Source organism: Hippoglossus stenolepis, chromosome 13 (genome assembly GCF_022539355.2).
Source record: "Hippoglossus stenolepis isolate QCI-W04-F060 chromosome 13, HSTE1.2, whole genome shotgun sequence".
NCBI lineage: Eukaryota > Metazoa > Chordata > Actinopteri > Pleuronectiformes > Pleuronectidae > Hippoglossus > Hippoglossus stenolepis.
Window position 1 is genome coordinate 22297024 of NC_061495.1, and position 21018 is coordinate 22318041.

The following is a 21018-nucleotide window of genomic DNA, read 5'->3' on the forward strand; positions in this document are numbered from 1 at the left end:
TCCTGCTCCGCACACACAGGCGTCTCAGGCCGATACTCTCAGGTCAACACGTAACCGCTGTGGAAAGATTAAAGATTACCACAGCATCTTCACTACCTGCTGCCCTTTGACTTCAGCTGCAAGGTTCACCTGCGTCATGTTTCCTTGGCTCCATAGAAGCAGATAAGAAGATTTTCCTGTGCATGATGCAATAAAGCAAGCAGCATGCGTGCACAGAGAAATGGAGTGCATACAGTTTTTCTTAGTACGCAGACGTCAGGGTGTTTCCAGGATAGTTCCACTTTCAACCCGAGCAGGAGACTAATCAGCCAGAATAAGTGAAAACACCTGCACTGACACTTTCTGTATGTGTGTGTGTGCTCGTGCGTATGTGCACGCACGGCCATCTGTCAGGTATAAAATCACCTGTACCTTTTTATAGAAATGGGGGCTCTTGTTGCTAGGAGACATTTAGCCTGGCAAAGAGGGCTTGATGCACACACGCACACACACACACACACACACACACACACACACACACACACACACACACACACACACACACACACACACACACACACACACACACTCCCTGACATTTTCCAAGACAAGGAGAAAAGAGCAGACGAGGCAGAAAGACAAATAGAAGGAGGTTAAGGTAAAAGTAAATGGCCTCATTTACAATTATCACACCGTTCATTAATTTCTTTATACTATTGCGACATGAAGTTTATTATTGACTCACTCAATGTAGTTGATATCATTAACTCTGCTATGGAGGTTGTTTTTACCCATTTGTGTGTTGGTTGGTTTGTTTGGTTACTTGTTTAAGTGTGTACAATTTGGTGCAGATCCAATTCAGTATCTGGATCTAGTGAATTTAAATGTGGATTCATTAGAGGACTGTTGGGCCTTGGCTTGTATTCACTCTACTGAGTGCCACTCCAGATTATATTATATATATTTCTATATTGTTGAGTTCTGACATCTACGTTCATATTCACATCTGCTAATGGTTGGTGTGACTTAGAAAGAAAGAAGATTCCTGCTCTTTAATATCAGCAGTAATAAAACAACTCAGGACAGATCCAGGATCCAGGTGATGTACTGTTGTTAGACACCACAGTGAAGGATAAACAGCCCATCAGCTGACGTTGTGTTTATACAGTACACAGATTATCATCTCTCCCAAGAACAGCACAGTCTTTTCAATGTTTTAGTTTTTTCCAAAGACACATTTCAGCTGCATTTGTTCTGTTATCTTCTATTTTCTACTCTATTTGTGCCGTATTTGTACTTGATTTTGTTTTTGTTATGTTTATTGTCTTCAGCTGTTTCAGTTTAATGAGTAAAGGTAAACACTGCAGCAGAATGACGTCAGTTGCATTACTATCAAGTGTCTGTGAATTTCGATTAGCTCTTTGTACACTGACAGCATGGACTGTAAACTGTACTTTATGACTACAACTGCAGCTTAACGTTTACAATGATTAACTCTCTCAGATCCTCATTTAAGTCTTGTATGAAACTAATGCTAAATATATTTATTTTCATTATCTCCTTATACTGTGTATATATATATATATATTCATAAATACTGTATACATCCTCGAGCCATTGCTCTTTGCTCAAGTACTTTACCAATCATACTATTTCTGTCGTGAAAGCTGTTAATGATGAACATTTTTTTTATTTATTTTATTTATTCATTCACTATTCACATGCTTTATATTTAAGATGTTAAGCAGCTGTTTGAAACCTTCCTATTTTCTATCTGTCCTTCAGTTAATTCATGTTAATGCTGTACGTTCAAGCACCCAAAAAGGAGGTTTGTAAACAGTGCTGGCCTCATTTCAGTTTGGGAACTCCTGGCCTGTGTTGAAGTCTGAAGCACAAAAATGGAGACACGGAAAATGGATTTGAAACAATGATGCGGTCCCCCACATTTGCTTCCTGATTGGTTCTTATCAGTCATAACTCGACTAATGCAGTGGTCCCTAAAACAAATCCCTGTTCTTACTTTTCTCTATTATCTTTCTTCGTTTGTTAGTATCTTCTGTAACTAAGCAACCAAAAGCAGAGTAGACTACTTCCTGTTCACAACGGCACGCACATGCCCAGTCTATGTGAATTGTCATGTGATCTACGTTTTCTGGTGTTGGTATAGACAGAGCTAAAAAGCTTCCGTGGACTGAGATCATTTAGAAAAACTAAAACGTATTTGTTCGTAAACACAGTTTCAAAACACACCAGCTAATTGTCCTTGTTCACTCTCTCACAGCTTTTCTTCATATTAGGTCCAGGTTTTTTCTGTAGATAACATTTAATATTGGTTATAGATTTAAAGGAATATGTGCCCTCACGCTGCCTGTTCGTCCTGTTCCTCCAGCCTGGAGTAGATTTAACTCTGCAAACATTCAACAGCAGCTACCGGGATGTTGTCATTTTCAAATCTGAAGGGTAAATTTTACTAAGCTAAGACTTTTGGCTCTACAAACCGGTTCAGCACCCACTGTTAACTTCACAGGCACATGATTATTTATGCACTAATAATTGTTCAGTGTGGAAATATTCAATGTTTAATGTGTAAACACAGATGTCAATCCTAACTCAGGGCAGGATCAAGTTTCTTTTCTTTTTGTCATCTGGTGAATTTGCTGCTGAATCCTTGAAATTAAAATGGAAATTAAGAAAATTACTAACTACTAACTGAAATGTTTTCAAGGTGCAGTTTGAAAGCTCTGTTCAAAAAACACACTGATGTTTTGAGATTTTAAAAGTCCTCTCTGTCTCGTTGCAGCTCTCTGGTGGTTGTGAGTTGACGGTCGTCCTTCATGACTTCACAGCAGGATGCAGCACTGAGATGTCTGTCAGCACAGGTGAGACAAACTTTACACAGTCCTCGTCACAAAGTTCAGCCTGGATCCGTCTGTTCAGTTTGTTGTCTTCAGTAGATCAATAATTCCAAAGACTGTAGTTAAAGTTATACCTGCTAGAATCAAGTATAAAAATCGACGTAGACTCTGGGTCCAGAAAATGAAGCCAACGCAGAAGTGCCTGTAACCTGTGTTCTCTAAATCACCAGCAGAGGGCGACCCTGGCGGTATTTATAGAAGTCTATAAGAAAGTGACTCTACTTCTCACTTGATAAAATCAGTAAACATAATTTTCCTAAAGACCTTATGTATCATTTTCTAGTTTCAATTCTTCTTCAATAATGCATTGTTAATTTTTTGAATTTTGGTCCCATTTAGAGTAAAATAGACCATAAAGGGGGCGTTGATACAGTGTGATTGACAGCTAGTAGTGTCCAATGGGTGCAGGTGGCAGGTGTAGGTAGGCATCCAGTGTCCTCCAGCTCTGTCAGGCTCCACCCCCACATGATATTTACCAAGATAACATTCTAAATGGCTTCAAATGAGACTTTTTGAATCTAACTCGCTGTAAAACATCCGTCTGCTCTTCTCTCCAGGTCAAACGGTCGAGTTGTTGGAGCGGCCGAGTGAGCGGCCCGGCTGGTGTCTGGTCCGAACCACCGACCGCAGCCCTCCTCAGGAGGGACTGGTTCCCAGCTCCGCGCTCTGCGTGTCCCACTCGCGCTCCAGCGTGGAGATGGACTGTTTCTTCAACTCGGGAAAAGGTAGGAAGAACAAACGCAATGTCCAAATCAACCTTCCACACTGACCTGCTGCTTGAGAATCAGATTTTGACAAGATTAGGAAGAGCTATTAAGGCAGGAAAGGCAAGATGTTAATAAAAAGTATCATTATATTTAGATACCTAATATGATAATACATATTGCCCTCCTACTCTGGCTCAGGGTCGGCCATTTCTTCATGGTGCGTTACAGGTAAGTTTTGTTAAGTTTATGGCGTGAAGTGACCATAGAGGTCCAGTCCAAACAGAATAAATTAAGATGCTGTGAATAACGTGCACACATGCTGTCTCATAACACACTTCAAATCAACATAGTTTCACACACAATGCAGAGTTATGAATGAAATGAAAGCTCAGGTTTGTGTGAACTGCAGTCCCATTGTGAGTCAGAAATCACACACACACACACACACACACACACACACACACACACACACAGCATCTCTTCAAAGAGTGGCGTTTTTCCAGTTCAAAGTGCTACAAAGAGGCCTGATTGGATGGATTTATGTAGCGAGGGAAGTCCGACCTCCAGCTGTGATGAATTATGCTGACGTTCAGGAGCGAAGAAGAGGGAAGTATAGAGAATGTGCAAATTTAAAATTGACCCTCTCAAATGTAATAACTCCTTCAGGTTCATCATGTTCCTTGTGCCTTCATGAATAATCAGCCAGACAGATGCAGAGAACATTTATTTTTCATTAGTCAGGTTATTTCAAACAGATCTGCACTGACCTCTACTGGTGAGAATTAGACACTACAATATTTATGAAACCCGCCCTGCTTTATCGATCAAGTTCCCCTCAGACAGACAGAGCTTCTAAAATTAATGTTAAATGGTCATCATGTATACCTGCATTATTTATTGATACGTGGATATGAAGTGAATATTAAGTACACTTAACGGATGGATTTAATGGAAGGTGTCTGTAGAGAAAATCTTCCCTCCGTTATCCTGAAAATCTGGCTACAGTTTAAAAAAAATGACAGAAAATCAGTTATTATTATTATTATGACTTTTATAATGACTGCAATGATATGCTACTACGTTGAATACATAGAATAGATAAGTCTCTTTTTAATAGTGGATAATGGAACATTTTGGCATAAAGTACCAATTTAGAACCTGGCAATGCAGTCCAATAAGACACTCTTTACTCACAGTATATAGCACCCTATATACTGAATTAGTGCCCTTGACGTGTGCACTGCTTTCTTCTGACAATCCCACAATGCAATGCAGATAAGATGAGCTAATCCTTTTTTATTCCCACATCAGGGAAATTTTGCTGTGAGCATTTACTGCTTCTTAATGATTAAACGTTTGAGTGTGAACAAAGGGGTCTTTGCCAACACAGAATTCTTGATGGTTACCCTGGTTACCGCTGTACACAGAAGTATGAGAGACGGAGAAGACATTACATGGCATGCACAGTTGCCCTGGTTACTGCCTCACAGTTTCTGAGCATGTGCACACTCGCACACAAGTTTGCGTTTCTATCAGAATGAAGTGTTCCTGTTCAGTCCTATAGAGGGCGCTGTGCAGCTCCTCCCTGCACTTGTTCCATGTAACCTCTGACCTCCAGCTGTCCTCACAAAGTGTTGACAGGCAGCAGATTGTGCTGATGATGTTTGGATCAGAAACTGACACACGCTCAGATGGAAACAGGAAACGCTCCTCGGCAGCTTCTCACTATGAGGTCGCATAAGGATGAGCTGATGTCATCTCATCGCACTGGAGCCATTTTGCAGTGACGAGGAAGTGGATGCTGAGAATTATTATTAGTCATTTAGTTAACATTCAGAGTCCTGTTTGTTATGTTGCAGATAGAAGCAACAATTATGGAGACTCACTGAGGCTGGATTTCAGCCCTGAGCTCAGAATTAGACCAGATTCACATAGTCAAGAATCAATTTCATCTTGATCTGAGTGTTGATGCTTTCATTCACATTTATCAGATGAATACTGAAGTTGTACAAAGCATCTCTCAGAGTTCTTCCAGGGAATTTCTTCTTTTGACTCCAAATTGGACGGGATATTTTAACCTCGCTTTTGTAAAACGGGAGGATGTGGAGAGGTGTTGTCCATCTCTCTACAGGGGTTACAGACTGAATATACAGTAGCCACTGCAAACACATAACATTAAGCACAGACATACATACACAGTATATGTTCTCTTCACTGTAGTTTCTCTCAGACTCACCCAGCATGAGATCACCTGATTTGCCTGACACAGTCATGGTGTGTTTCCTGCTCTTGCTGATGAGAGGAATGTTTTGTGTTGCTGTTGTGACATGCAAATCAAACCTCTGTGAACCACTACACATGGAAATAAACACCTAATCACACATGTTTGAGATATTTAGGGAATACGGAGGGCTGCATCGTGTTGTGTGGCAGTAAAGGTTGAAGTAGCAGCCCTGTGCCACATGAAAATGAGTTACACTTAAAATTGGGTTTCTGGCCCTCAGGCTCTTTTTGCTGCAGCAATAACACATGTTGTTTAACTATAAATACAACATCAAATACTTATTTTTGTTCTTATAAGTGTTCTGTAAATCACTGGTTCATTGAAATATAAACCAGCCTCGAAAAGAGAACACTGCCCTCAGTGTTCATTTTTTCCCACTGGCATCTCTACTGGGATATATTGAAAAATATTGTGTCAGAACTAATTGACCACTATAATGCCTCCATCCAACAACAACCACTGCAGTAGGAATAGCATAAAGACAATACATACATATATTATATACTGAAAATATTTTTCATTATAGCATCATTAGAGTATTTCATAAATTGTGTTTTATTGTGCACCGTACATTTTCTGCTGTAGCAAGACATGTGCACACACTGAGCAAACATGTTACATGAAACATCTGTTCTTTCACATCCAGGATCAGTTTTTATAATATTAGTGTTTTATGTTAGTTTTTACCTTGAAACCATGATTTTTGATGGCATAAATGCAGAAATGGGAAGAAACAGCCTCTGTTTCCTCAACAGTGAAATGACTGGAGGCTGCTGGGGACTTAATGAACTGTTCTCCATTTGTTAATGAATCAGTCAAACTGTTAATTAATCCACGAGAGTCACTGCTAATTAAGTAATGTGAATAATAAACCTCTGCCTCATTCAGCTTCAGCCTCCTCCCTCCCTCCCTCCCTCCCTCCCTCCCTCCCTCCCGCTCTCCCTCCCTCCCTCTGCGTGTGTGGCTGGAGTCTTGTGACTACTCTGTAAAGTAGGTCTCCTTGTCCTCACTTCACTGACTGTGAAGACACAGAGGGAAACTTTTCCTGTCAGGGGCCGTTGTTTTTATAACATCCTACCAGGGTCATACTAAATTATTGAACTTGTATCACATGAACATATCTGTTGGCTGGTAGTTATTGTCTCTGACGAGGCATCAGATGTCAGATGGTAGTAATGACGATGATGCTACTATTAGTTGATTTTACAAGTTTGAGTCTTTTAGTCTTGAGTGACTGGAGATCGTCCAATAGCATCAGAAATGCCTCAGACTCTGCCGAAAATGACACGTCTGTCACTGGCAAGTGTGCAAATCTATGTGTACCAATGGGATACCACGTCTTTAAAGCATATTCGTTTTAACCAAATAAAATTGCAATTTTCTTTTCCTCGAAATCACTTATTAGCCGCTACATTATATATTTTTAAATGCACTGATGTCGGATTGGTACAAATACTATCGGGGTCTTTGCAAGAGTCACTTTTTAAAAGTAACCACTCACAGCAGCAGGCTGTTCCAAATATAGATGAAAACTTAAATGCATGAATCCTTAGAAAGGAATAGATGTTCAGTTTATAGAAGTCGAGCAGAAGGAGGTTGTTGTGCAGAGCTCTGAATTCATTGCTGCTTTGCTCCTCGATGATTTTGTGCCGTAGATTGTCAGACACATCAGGTGGGTCCACATTAAAAAGCAAATGTATGCATTTCCTTTTGTCTCTTTTTCATGTCGTGAAATGTGTCCAGAAAGTCGTGACTTTAGCTGCTCTGGTTGTGTGAAGTCATAGCTGCAGAAGTTAAGTATTATTTTTGCTGTAGAACGTCAGGAAAGGTGCTCTATGTGTAAAATGGGACACTGCAGGGGAACAGAGCTGCTGGGCAAACTTTATCTGGGCTACGTGCATGTGTGTTGTCTTACCTGCTGCTGCAGTGCTCTTCAAGGTGCACACACATACAATGGGGGCAACATTTTCACTCCATCGTGGCCTGGATTGAATAATGTCCTTTATTTTAGTGTCGGTAAACCACTCGGGTCCTACTCTAACATAAACATCAGATTAATAAATAAAGATTGTGCTTGAAAAGGAATGGCAACTGGTAGCATGTCCATTTGATGACATTATTCAAACTGAATTGCGCTTTGTTTCTAATTAGTTTTCAGGAAGGGCTCAGAATTCTGTAATACTAGATGCTTATTAAGCCTCTGGTGATTTGAATCTGATCCAAATCTGAACCAAAGTTTAATGTGCTCTTCCCTGACACATACCTTTCCCTAAGTGTTATGGTTAACTTTCAGTAGTTTTTTCATAATTTTACTTAGAAACCAACTAACCAACAAACATGGGCTGCTGAGGGACTGTGGCCGGCAGAATAGGCTGCAGGATTCTCCATAATAATATGCTTTTGAGTCTCATGCTAGCAACATTTGCACTTGCCCCTAATTGGGCAGCAGATCAAAACGTGGTAGTCCTGGTTAGATTCTAGGGGTAAATATGTATAACTGACTGTGTGAGTGCATGGATGCATGTGGTCCTCCATTGACGGCACGGTTGATGCCGCGATCTTTGCCCTTGTACTGAATCGTTTTTGTGCAAGACGCTGGAAAATAAACTTAATGAGGAAAGGAAAGAATGTGGAGGGATTCCTTTAACGAACAGACATGCAATAAATGTTGTTGCTGATGTACAGAAGGGAACACGAAGCATATTTACTGTCCAGAATCAATATGAAAAAAATTATAAAATGTAATCCTATGTAGAAAAGGATGGAGAAAGAGCCGTCATGAGATAAGGACCTGAGCCTCTTCTCTAACATTAAGACCTGAAAAGACGCTGAGTGTAGCTCATCATCCTGCTCATTTATCATTCCTGAGAAATCACACTTGGGGGCAGTGGAAACAAGCTGTGAACACAACGCTGACAGAGTCTCATTTTCTCAGTTGATAAGGTGAACTTGTCAGCAAACAGCTGCCAGTTTAGACATCCAGGAGACGTAGAGCAACATTACCATTCATTTGTAGTCGTGCTTCTGTCCACAGTTTTATTCTCTTTAATCAACTCCTGCGGGAAAAGTCTGCCTTCAGTGGATAGATTCTCTACTAATTTACTCTCGAACTTTCTGCTGTTCAGGGCTGAAAACAGTTGCGTTGTGGGTCAAAATAAGTCCAGAAGTCCTTCATGTAATATTATTGTCCAACTTGCCACAGTTCACCAGCAGTGTCATTGCTTGCGGCAACAAATGTTGTGCAGCTTTATCAGATATGGTCCTGCCATATTTGAATAGACATTACAGGACATTTATGTAACAGGGACCAGTGTTTGAATGTCAGAAAGCCTTTGCTTCAAAAGATAGCTGAAGTCTGCAGTGTTACAAAGACACGTACACACACAACCTGAGTCCCTACTCTCTATAGCCCTCCACAATAAACTAACCTCTGTTCTAGAGAAGTGAGGTGTAGACGTATGTGAAGGAGGAAAATCCAATGTCTGAGAAAGATGTGCGAGTGTGTGCGTGTGTGCGTGTGTGCACATGCAGACTCCTCCTCTCTGTCTCTCTCTCTCTCTCTCTCTCTCTCTCTCTGGTGATTCTCAGCAGTGTGGACTTGAAGCTTTGAGTGTATGAGTGTAGGATGTGTGTGTGTGATCGAGGATGAAGCGAACCTGCCGTTGCTGTGAATGGATCCTTGGTCGCTGCTGCTGCTGCTGCTACAATGGTACAGGTGGGGCGAGATGTAGACACATGGACAGAATGTGTGTGAGTGAGGCTCAGGGTTAAGGCATAAGGTGTGTGTGTGTGTGGTCGGTCATGCAGTTTTCTATGTACAACTGAATGAAGGAGGCGTAGACGAACCAGACAGAAATTCTTGTAATCTTTTTGAAATTCTGATATGTGTTGTTGCCAGTGGAAACAGATTTGAAATTTAAATTGACTCGTCAAACAGGAACTAATGTGTCACACAGACAGACTGACAGAGGGAGAGAGAAGTAGATGGAAAGTGAGAGAGACACTTTTCTTTCTTTGTCTCTGTTGGATTGAGCAATGTCCTGCAATTCAGTCTGCCACACTGCAAAGGGGAAAGTGTATACTTCTAGATATGTGTGTGTATATATGTGTGGGTGTGTACTGCAGCAGGTTATTACAGAGCCTTTTACCAAGTATTTGTCTGGACTTCACGGGAGTCATTATAGTAATCTTTGTTTTCAGCCAATTACTGTCCATACAATCAGCTACTGTGGTTTTTAGGGTGTTTCATTCAGAGTAGTGCTGTTGCTTTTTTTTACAAAATCAAGTTTTAGCGAAATTTGACATGACACATCATTTCTTTGAATGTGGTTGTACCCGTGCACGTAGTCAGGCGAGGTTGAAGACTACCTCCTCCACTGCCACACTTGGGTGGAAAGCTTATATGTGAACCTGCAGATTTGTTGTGAGGAAGTTCAATGGTACAAAGACGAGCTTCTCGGATGCTCAAGTGTTATGATTGTTGCTTGCCAGCGTCTTCCGCTTTCATAGCAAAACAGAAAAACAAAGTATTACTGGCTTACTTTGATGAAAGGTCAAGAGGGCAGGCTATAGGTCAAGCTGACAGTGTTCACCCTCTGCTGGATCACGAATGTCTGATGAGCTAGACATGAACAGGTCATTACAGTTTGAATATGAAGTTTTCCCCTAACGTTCAAATTCATTTTGAAATAAAAAAGTCCTAATAAGTACAGCCCGCTGGATCATGACCTTTTGTCTGTCTAAACTGACTGACACCAGGTAACATACAGAATCCTGACGTGACTATTGACTGCAAAGGAGACAAATCACTTTTCTATCAGTCAAACAGGAAACAAGAGTCAAACCAGGTCCAGACTTTCTGTTCAGTTCAGTTCAGGTGCAGTGGAACTGTGTAGTGAATCAAGTTTCTCGCTACAGATAGCAGTCGATGCTGTAAGGAAAAATAAATGCATTCCGATAACTACTGATTTTTTTTAAATATTTTTGATTTGACTTTAACAACAAGACAGGCGTTTAAAGGAAGAAGGATTCAAATTTGGGGACGCACAAAACCGTATTGAACATATTCAGACTCAGAGTGTAAGATTCCTTTGTGTGCAGTTGTAGAGTTTGTTTTTTTGAATGAAATGAAAAAAAGAAAGCAGTTTTAGGAAAATAAGTTATTTCCAGGGAGACTGTTCTTCCCAGAAAATCACAGCTTTGGTTGTTTGTCTTCTCTGTATGGTCGATGACTTTCCTCTCCAGAAAGATAACAGAACTTTGTTGTCATAAAAGAGTCTTGACTCGATCACAAAACATTCATTCATACAATTGGACATCAGAATTATCCTCCGCGCAGTAAAATGACTTCACTGTGACTTTTATTAAGAGCAAGCATCGTCTGAAGAAGCCACAGATGAAACACATTGTTGGCTCCTCACAATTAAAGCAGCAGTGAAGCTGTTTTAGTGAGTGGGGGTTCATTTTGATCCTTCCATCAACCAGCACCTGATCAATAACGCTGGCTGTGCATCTGGCGTACTGCTCAAGCCTCATGTGTTTCTTCCATTGTTTCATTTGATCTGGTTAGTTTTGGTTTCACATTTTAATTTAGGTGAGCAAACTGAGGAATTTTGTATGACATACGTACGTCCTGTCATCAATTAGGTCTTGACATTGATTTGTTTGTAGACAGGCGTGTGTCTGATATCAGGATGTTGTTCATTTGGTAGGTAGTAGTCTTTCTGGTTAAATGGAGAAAATAAATGAAGCGAATATCTATAATGCATCATGTACTTGATATATATATTTTTTTCTCTATCAGCCAGATACATATGTCTCCATCATCGAAGAACAGTGGGAATGGTTAGTTAGGTAATCTATAAGGTTTTCCAGATGTGCATTGGATTTTGATGCCCCACCTCCCCCGACAACCCCAATCATGTGGTGTTTGTGTCTGGAGAAGAGTCCAGACTTACAATGCATATTTTGGAAGAGATCATTCAGCTTTCACGAGGATCACTTCCTATAAGTTGACCTGACAGCTCTGTTTATTGCTTTTTGTCTGGATATTTGGGGGGAAATGGCCAAAATGTCGTGATGAGTTTTTAAGCAGCTCTGAAGTCATGAGGTTTTTGAAGAGTCTCGTGTAAGTGGTTTTATTCAGTGAAGAGAGCTCACATTACTCCTCACTCAGTTCAGGCCGCACCATCGACTGTGCGTACTTCCAACCTGACCTTTGACATGGCTTGATTGTCTTGAGCAACAGTTGACACAACGCAAAGAGCCCTGATATTTTAGTTGAGGTGAAAACAACTCGGCGGTTCTCCATGAACTGCAGCTTTAGGAGCACATGCATCGTGTTTTAATGCAGGTTAGCATCCAGCTTTCGTGAGCTAAACGTTAACTCAGCTCTGTCTGTGTACAGACGCTAGACTTTGGCCTCTGAGTCTCTGAACATAGCACAGACTGGCATGTACGTAGCTGAACTGGTTACTCTGGTTTCATTGCACAGTTTTCACTGGTTTCAATGGACCTGTTTGAACCTGTGACAAAAAATGATCTAACTAGGCGGCTCCAAACCTATGAGAGCACACCCAAAGGTCACACTGAGATGAGGCCACTTTCATAAGTCATTAAACTGTATCTGCAGCGCTGGTGTTTTGTATACTGTGAAGCTGCACAAGGAATATTTTCACTGAACTTCAGTGGGAGACGTCCCTTATTCCACTTCTGTATTTCCCAAAATAACAGAGCATTCCCTCAATGGCCCATCCTATTTAAAAGTATGTAAATCACATTTTATAACCGTGACGTCATTATGTTAGTATCGGAGCTCGGCTGGTTAGACTGGTTCCTGTGACGCGTGTCTCTTACAGAGTGCATCCTCGTTTAGTCCTGGTGTAAAACATAGGTTGTACAGTTTGTATAAAGTCCTGCATTTATTCTCTTTGATATTAGGAAAGGGTCAGCCATTTGTTGTTGTTTTTTTTTGATATTGCATGTTTTTCAGGCACAAACAATCACATTTATACACAGAGGCACTTCCTCACTCACACTGATGGAGTAAGTGTCTGTTGGGGGTGTAAAGTGATCCTGCATCCCATCCACCAGCCATTAGACCTGAAGATGGGCAGGAAACTACCCTGACCATGAGGCAAACACACACACTGGCTGCCAGCAGAGATAATGGACAGAAACAGCATTAGCTTAGTCTTCACTCTACATTGCTTCATCAGCTGTGATTCAGTTCATTCAGTCTCATCTCAACTGCAGCTCTGTTTTAAATTAGGTCCAGTTCTTTAATAGTTCTCGTTTATCAGGGACGTGAGGTCACAGTGATTGGCAGCAGCAGAGTGACACAACTGATCAGTTTCTAAAAATGTTTGATTTGATTTCATAAAGATCTTTGAATTATTTCCTGGGAAATGAGTGAACATGTTAAAGAAATGTTACAATGTTAAAGATAGACTGACTGACAGACTGAGCAGATCAAATTGAACAAAGTCATGAAGCCTAATTCAGACTTTCAGCTGTGAAAACAAAATTTTGTCTCCGACTAAACACTTAAGCTAAAAGCCACTCATGTAGCCTTAAGTTATTTTGTGACCAAGACCCTTAGTTCGTCAACAACAAGCATGTTGTTTTTATTTCACACTGAGCCCTTTAATACAGGGTGGACCTATACTAGTATAACTAATTATTCTACTTCTATTGATTGTGTTGTTATGTAATTCATACGATACACTGCCATGAACCGGGCTCTTATGTAACCTGCTTGTATTATTGTAAAGTCATAAGTGAATCTGTAACTTCCTTTGACCGGCGACCAAAGGGACATAATCAGATGTTTGCGCACACACTGCAAACAATTCTCCATTTGACATTTCAATGTCCCTTAAAGTCTTAACCTGTATCACAGAGTCCTCTTCAATAAATCGTTATTATGACAAGAGTGTAAACTTAAGAAGAAAAGACAAAGATGAAAGAAGAAACATTACTTTTTATCTTTACTTGAAATAAATATATATGTTTTCAAAACAGTTATGTTATATCTAGTGTTTCTTACTGGATAAAACTGAACCATTTTATCATTAGATTAGTAACACATAGTAACACAGTCATAATTATAAGTCATTAGGTTTGTGTAGTTAAGCATGTTGTAAGATATGTACGGCACAGGAGAGAGAGAGAGAGAGGTATGAGAGGAATGTCATCTTCCCAGATTACTGTCTCTTCCTGTCATTGACAAAAAAGCAAGATGGGAGGAGAGAAGGCGGTTTAAAGACAATTACAGTCTACAATATTTTTCACATGTACAAATATGACAGTACTTCTTTCATTCTCTTGAAAACACAATATATATATTTTTTTTCATTTTGTTTTGGGGGAAAAGTAAAACAAAGAAAGTAAAGCTCTGCCCGTTTGTAAGTTGGTTGGTTCGATCTTAAGCAAGATTTTGCAAAAACTACTTGACGGATTCCCACGAAACTTGGTGGAAGGATGTGATCTGGCTCAGAGAAGAACTAATTAAATTCGGTGCAGATCCAGGATTTTTTTTAATAATGTTATAACATAACATTTTGTTGACATTTTCACTGGTTTCTCAGAGAATAATGAATGGATCTTGATGATAAAAATCAGACACATTTAGGAAACTTGAATATATGGGACTGAGGTCTACTGAGTGACTTTCTAGTTTCAAATGGTTTGGACACCAGACAAAACATGTCTAGTATTTAAAGAGGAAAGATGGTGCGTGCATGTGTGCAGAGCTCAATGGTTCTGAGTTTAACTATGCGCTTTTCAATAGAGCATTCTCTGTGTGTGCGTGCGTGTGTGTGTGTCTAGTGTAAATCCAGAGTGTGCGAGTGATAGAGTAAGAAAGATACGGAGCAAAATCCGTGTCGCATTTCAGGCTGCTGGTTTAGTATCTACACACTGGACATCAGATCTGTGTGTGTGTGTGAGATTAAAGATAGTGAGTGATGTGGATTTTAACAGTAGACTGTCTGTTATTACTGTCGGCTGCAGAACAAGGGCTTCCTTGTTTGGTCTCACCTGACTTTTGCCATCACTGTGACACTGCAGTCTTCTGTACACACACAATTCACTGTTACCCAGAGCACTAACGCACTAACACTGCAACATTCCCTCCATAACTGTTACTGTTTACTTGGACATAACATTTATATTGAGTCACACCGATTGATTACGTCAGTTAATGACGACTGATGATGATCGTTGTCAGAGCTTATCACATTTTCTGTCCGGCCTCTTAAACTAAGGGACAGTTTAAAAAGTTTAGCGTAACAACACTGTCAGAATGACTGTCGCATCAAAGCATTGTTGTGTTGGAGTTTGCGTGTCGCTGCCGGGAACGGATACAAAACACCTTTTACTTCCATTACTGACGTAAACCTCTTTTACACCAAAATTAGCAGGGTTTTTAAACACAGGTAAACACACTAAAAAAAGGCAATTGACTCCTTTCCTATTGCAAGTAGAGGATTTTTTCTTCCCCTGGTTAGCCATGTTCGATGTCACGAACGCGCCAGAAACCTCATTGTCTGTCAAGACTTTTGAACAACAAGAAAACTGTTGTTGCACATTGTTCTTAAGATGCAAAATCAATACTTACACAAACATTCATGGTTATTTCTACGCTAATGCCCCAAAAGTGCGATGGGTGTCGTTACTTTGTGCTGGAAAAGGTGGAGTGTCAGTGTCTAGACTGCAAAAATATAGAAGAAGAAATTGGCACGTTCACGCGAGTGCCATGTTTCCGTCACTGCCGATCGGAACCGATAGTCATTCGACCCGGGAGTGAATGCAGATTGTATTCTTTCCCACAGCAGACAAAAGCCAGATGTTGAAAAGGGGCTTTAAACTATACGATATCAGGCCAACAGCAACATAAACTGTTAGACTTCATCGAAGACAGAGACATGAGCTGATGTGGTTTCTGCAACAACTCAAGACGTCCAATCAGAGGGATGTGTGAGGTTTTGTCACGTTAGTTCATCTCTTCCTTCCTGACACTCTTCATTCCTTCTCCTTATCGTGGCTGAAACTGTGGAATGTGAGACGAAGACACATCGTGAGCTGATTGTCTGGTTCTTCTACAAATGACACACTGTTTAGAGTTTTTACTTTTTCATTTGTTCCCACACATCTCAAGATCTCTTTGCACAGACTTTTAAGTTTGCTGTAGCTACTGTAGTTTGATGAACATGAAGTCTGCTTTTTCCATGAATCTGCATTAACAGCTTGTCTGAAATTAATAAAGCAAAAACTGTCCGTGCACAATGACGTTTTAGTTTCAAAAACAAGAATTCCCTTCTTTCTAGTGTCATGATTCTGCCCCCTACTTTTCAGAGCCAATACCTTCTTACATTGAGTCTGGACCTTTTTGGGGATTTATCTTTGTTTGCTACAGAGCATATGGGAACTGGATGTCTTTACAACTTTCCTTGTGTGACATCTGCACCTTGGTCCTCCCCTGTTCCGAGATGGGACACTTGCACACCAGGATATTAGCCTTGACACTATTGATTCAATAAACATTTTACAAAACAACAAAAGCAGCGAACAACTTGTTGTTTCGCAAATTGCTTCTTCAGATTCGCTCCGGTGAAGATGTGTACTGAATACTTAATCCTGGCCTCCTGGTTTGCACTGGATTTTTTATTATTATTTTATATTCTTAATGTTTTTTGGAGCTTTTTGATCTACTATAGTCCCTTTTTATGATATGCTGAAATTCCACACTTCAGTCACTTAGTGTCGTGCTGTTGTCTCCGAGGCCAAGAATCAAACCTTGAGGCCCAATGTCTGGTGTCGTACTTTAACAGGTGTTAGTGGTGACCAGCTGACTGCAGCACTCTATGGCTCGGCCTCATTACGGAGGAGGAGAGGTTGAAGCAGTGACGTCACAGCAGTCAGCTGTGTGTGAATGTGTGTGTTAGAGTTTCTCTCTGCCCTTAACTCCTTAATGAGTTTCAGTGGTCAGCCAGCTGTCAAGGCCACTCACTGAATCTACTGAAAGTACACACACACACACACACACACACACACACACACACACACACACACACACACACACACACACACACACACACACACACACACACACACACACACACACACGAACGTGAAGAAATGACCTATGACATGTTTCCCTCACATGGCTGAATTTGCTCAATAGCACTTAAAGGAGTAACCAGTGGGACTGAGTGACAACACATGTACGTGAATGGGAGAGAATGAGAGGGAGAAAATCAGTGGTGAAGTGGTGGGAGGATTCAGGAGGAATCCAGGTGTCTGATTAACTTTGCTACATGTATACGGCCTGACCTGATTGAGCTGCTTGCTTGACGTCTCTGTCTCATAAAAACACAACAAACACAATGCTTGCATTAGGGAGGGAAGAGGAAATGAAAGAGCATCAGTGCGCCACTTTACGTTTATTTACTCCTGAGCGGATCAAATTAAACTTCAATTAAGAGCAACAATGACTCAGTCAAGTTCCAAAATACTATTTATACAAGAAATAAAAAAAGAAATAATAAATACAGATCAAGAAATACAAAAAGAAATATGATTGTACATGATGCACTGTAGCCTTTGGTGTGTGCATGTGCTCTGTAAGGCTTCACTCAAACTACAGTATTTGCATGTTCACAACAGGTAATTCATACGAGTATATGTACAACAGCAGTACTCCACACTCTGTGCACCATGTTTTCGTGTGTCATGAGAGAAACAGCGGCGCCTCAGTAACAGTGCATGACCTTGGCTGCTGTTTTGAGCAGTTTTATCTCGACCACACTGCTGACACAGTCTGATAACAACTAAAACTACCACTAGTACTGACTCATTAACCCACAGCACTGCACAATATGAAGGTAGATGTCAGGAAACAAGAGATAAAGATATGAGATATTAGAAAAACAATCATATACAACTTCTATACCATCAAGGCTATGTTCAATTTATGATAAATATACTGTATATAGATTGAAAAATAAATCTAAAAGCTAAATTTTCAATGAAATTAAAGACTTGTCGTTAGAAGCTAATATTACCACTGCGGGTTCATATTAAATAACACAAACACATCTTGATCTTTCTGATCGCTGTTGGCACCACTGCCCTTTGACATGCTCTGCCTTGTAATACCAGATCAAGGAAGTGAAAGTGATGTTACTGTTGGTTGTGCAAAAATCGCTATCAACATAATATCGTGGTTTTTTTTCCTTTGGTGTCTAAAGCTCAGCAGATTAGTAGATAAGTAGAAGACAAAAGTCAAATAAAAAGCAGATCCGGAATGAATAGGAGGAGAATTGAAGGTAAATAAAAGAAATAAGAGAGACCCATAGTAGAGAAGAACTCCTCAGGAGATCCTGTTGACCCTCAACCTTTCATTTCCTAACACACACACACACACACACACACACACACACACACACACACACACACACACACACACATTTATACACCCCAACCCCACAGCATCCGCAGCCAATAGCTCCCAGCTGTGTGTGAGTGCAGCTGATCCACCACTCTCCTGACACATGACTACTGACTCGTTTTACACACACACACACACACACTGCTTTCTTTCTCTCTAGAATCTGTAGAATGAGAACAGGGCAAACTGGTTCAAACCATTGAGATGTTTAACTGATAAAAGTCTCTGTGATTCTAAATATGATTGAAAGTGAAAGAAACAACATTTCAACATGTGTGCGATAACATTGATTTTCTGCTTCCTGGTTAAGTTTTAACATCATCAAACGATGCCTCTTTGCTGAATTAAGTCTTTTTTTATTCATTTTATTTACATTTAAGTGTTCAAAGATGAACAGAACTGCTAAGAATCATAGTACAGCAGCAGGGAAAGAGGGAATTTATCTTCAATCCCGGAAACATGTGTTAGAATTGACAGTGTTGTCAGATAAGGCTTTTGTGTGACATGAGAGCAGCTGCTGACCAGATTTTGTTATAAATAAACACACATGGATCTCACAGTGCTATTGTAGAGTATCGAGAATCAAAACGTGATGCTGTTCAGCTGAAACATCTATGTGCCTGGGTAGATCTGTTTAAAATGTAATATTCTTCTTTCAGAAAACTATCCAGTCAGCGGCTCTGATGGGAAGACGGAGTCAGTGGCGAACCTCCAGCCGCAGCCGTCCCTCAGCTCCCTGCAGTCCAGCTCCCCGGGTCCCAAACGCTCCGGAAACACTCTAAGAAAATGGCTGACCAGTCCGGTCCGCCGCCTCAGCCACGGCAGCTCCGTCAAGAAGCTCCCTAATAACAAACAGAAGAAGACGGGTAAGAAACAAAGACACGTACACAACCACGGTAATGACGTGTTACTGACACCCTGGAACGTGTGTCTCTTTGCTCAGCAGCATTGCATTCATGTTTGCACACATGCTTTCAAAGTGTCGATAAAGATCAGGCATGTGAACTTTACAGACACCACGGAAAGGATCATGTCAGTTTGTTTTTCTTGCACAAATTCTTAAACGCTTTGAAATCTAAGTTCCTGCTCACACACTTAACACTAATGTAACACACATTACCAATTCAAGTCTCTGTAGGACTTTTAAACCCAAGCTGGAGATGTGGATTTATTCAGTTTGTGGTTCATGAGCTAAAACGTAAACGGGTTTCATCTGTCATTTTAGCCCCATTAGGAAAAATAACAGGAAATCTAGCCTGAAGATGTTTAGTTTTTAATTTGTTCTCTATCATCTGCTCAACACCTTGAATCCATTAATTCAACTGTGCTTTTACGTCTGTGTGATCGATTGACAAATTAAGTGTTGGACTGATTGACAGGACCAGGATCTGGAAGAGAGGAAAACAGGAAGAGTATCGACCTCGGACAGCCTGACCTCACTCTACAGGATGACAACATTGATGAGGTAAACAACCGGATTCTAGAAAGCACGTTTCAGCTGTTTATTACGTGATAAAAGGTGCATGGTCTTTGATGACCACTGACATTAAAGCGACACTATTACTTCAACTGAGCAACAGCGCCCTCTGCAGCCACACATGGTGATTAATTATTTTAGGCTCTCTGTCCGAGCGATGAAGTGGTTTTCATGTAGAGAAAAATATATTAATGTATTGAGTGGAGCTCCGACTATGTCGTCCCACTCACTGAAATGCAACTGAATGCTGAATATTACCCATAATACCCAGCTTCCTGAACCAATAGAGCTGCAGCTGTAACAAATCCACCAAACTGTTTAGAATTCTTCATATTTTAAAGGTTTTCAGCTGAATATTGGAGATAAACTCTTGTTTTGAATGACTTCCAAGTCTTTTAAACTGAGAGTGCAGGGGAATAAAAGAGGAAACATTCTCTATATTTTTATTCTTGGATATGAAACACCTTCTAAGTTAATTTCCACATCCTCTGTCTTTAATGCCTCTTTTGCACTTTAAACTTTTTTTTAATTAAACAAATATGGTTTTAACAGTTCAAAGCTCCAATTCAGCTTTTTATTGGAACAAGTTTTTCAGAGAATTTTCTTTCTTCTTCTTTCTAGACCCAATGAACTAACTCATAAAATCTGACTATAACCATGAGGAGTTATTTATCAGTGATTCGTCACAACTTTACCAAAATTGTACAGAGGAAACATGACTCATCTTTTCACGCTGTTCGAGTTGATTTGGAAATTCAATGGAAATATAGGGGAGAGGAAATTTGAATGGAAACAAATACTGATGACGGCCAAGTGAGTGTGGCTCTTTAGAGGTTTCATCATGATCAAGATCAGTGATGTTGTTCTGTGTCTTTCCTCCACAGAGGGTCCTCAGTAAGGATGGTAACCTCCTTTCTAAGACCTCCTCCGGGATTCAGAGCGGTGGCGAGGAGGAGCAGGACGAGGAGGCCCACACTCCTCTGCCTCCCCCCATGGAGATCATCAAGGACTCAGCTCAGGAGGATAAGGTGAGAGGGGGCCAGAGGGGAAGGGATCTCAAGACACCTCTAAATATATTTTATTTATTTAATCTGACCAGATTAACTCAGCTTCTGCCTGTTTTCATTGCTTTTTCTTTCATTTGCTTTGTACCAAAAACTGAATGTCTTGTTTTTGTTGATTTGATGTTTGATGATTTTATTTGT

At 40.4% G+C, this 21018-nt stretch overlaps 1 protein-coding gene across 3 annotated transcripts in view; it reads left to right on the forward strand.

Annotated features, from left to right (window-relative positions):
• kalrna (kalirin RhoGEF kinase a) overlaps nt 1-21018 on the forward strand; it is a 132749-nt gene that overhangs the window by 90887 nt on the left and 20844 nt on the right. For all 3 annotated transcript variants that reach the window (XM_035174234.2, XM_035174233.2, XM_035174232.2), the window contains exons 39-43: nt 2780-2858; nt 3452-3619; nt 18996-19202; nt 19716-19801; nt 20698-20841. In XM_035174234.2, coding sequence (XP_035030125.2) covers nt 2780-2858; nt 3452-3619; nt 18996-19202; nt 19716-19801; nt 20698-20841 — 684 coding nt within the window. The remainder of the gene's footprint in view (nt 1-2779; nt 2859-3451; nt 3620-18995; nt 19203-19715; nt 19802-20697; nt 20842-21018) is intronic.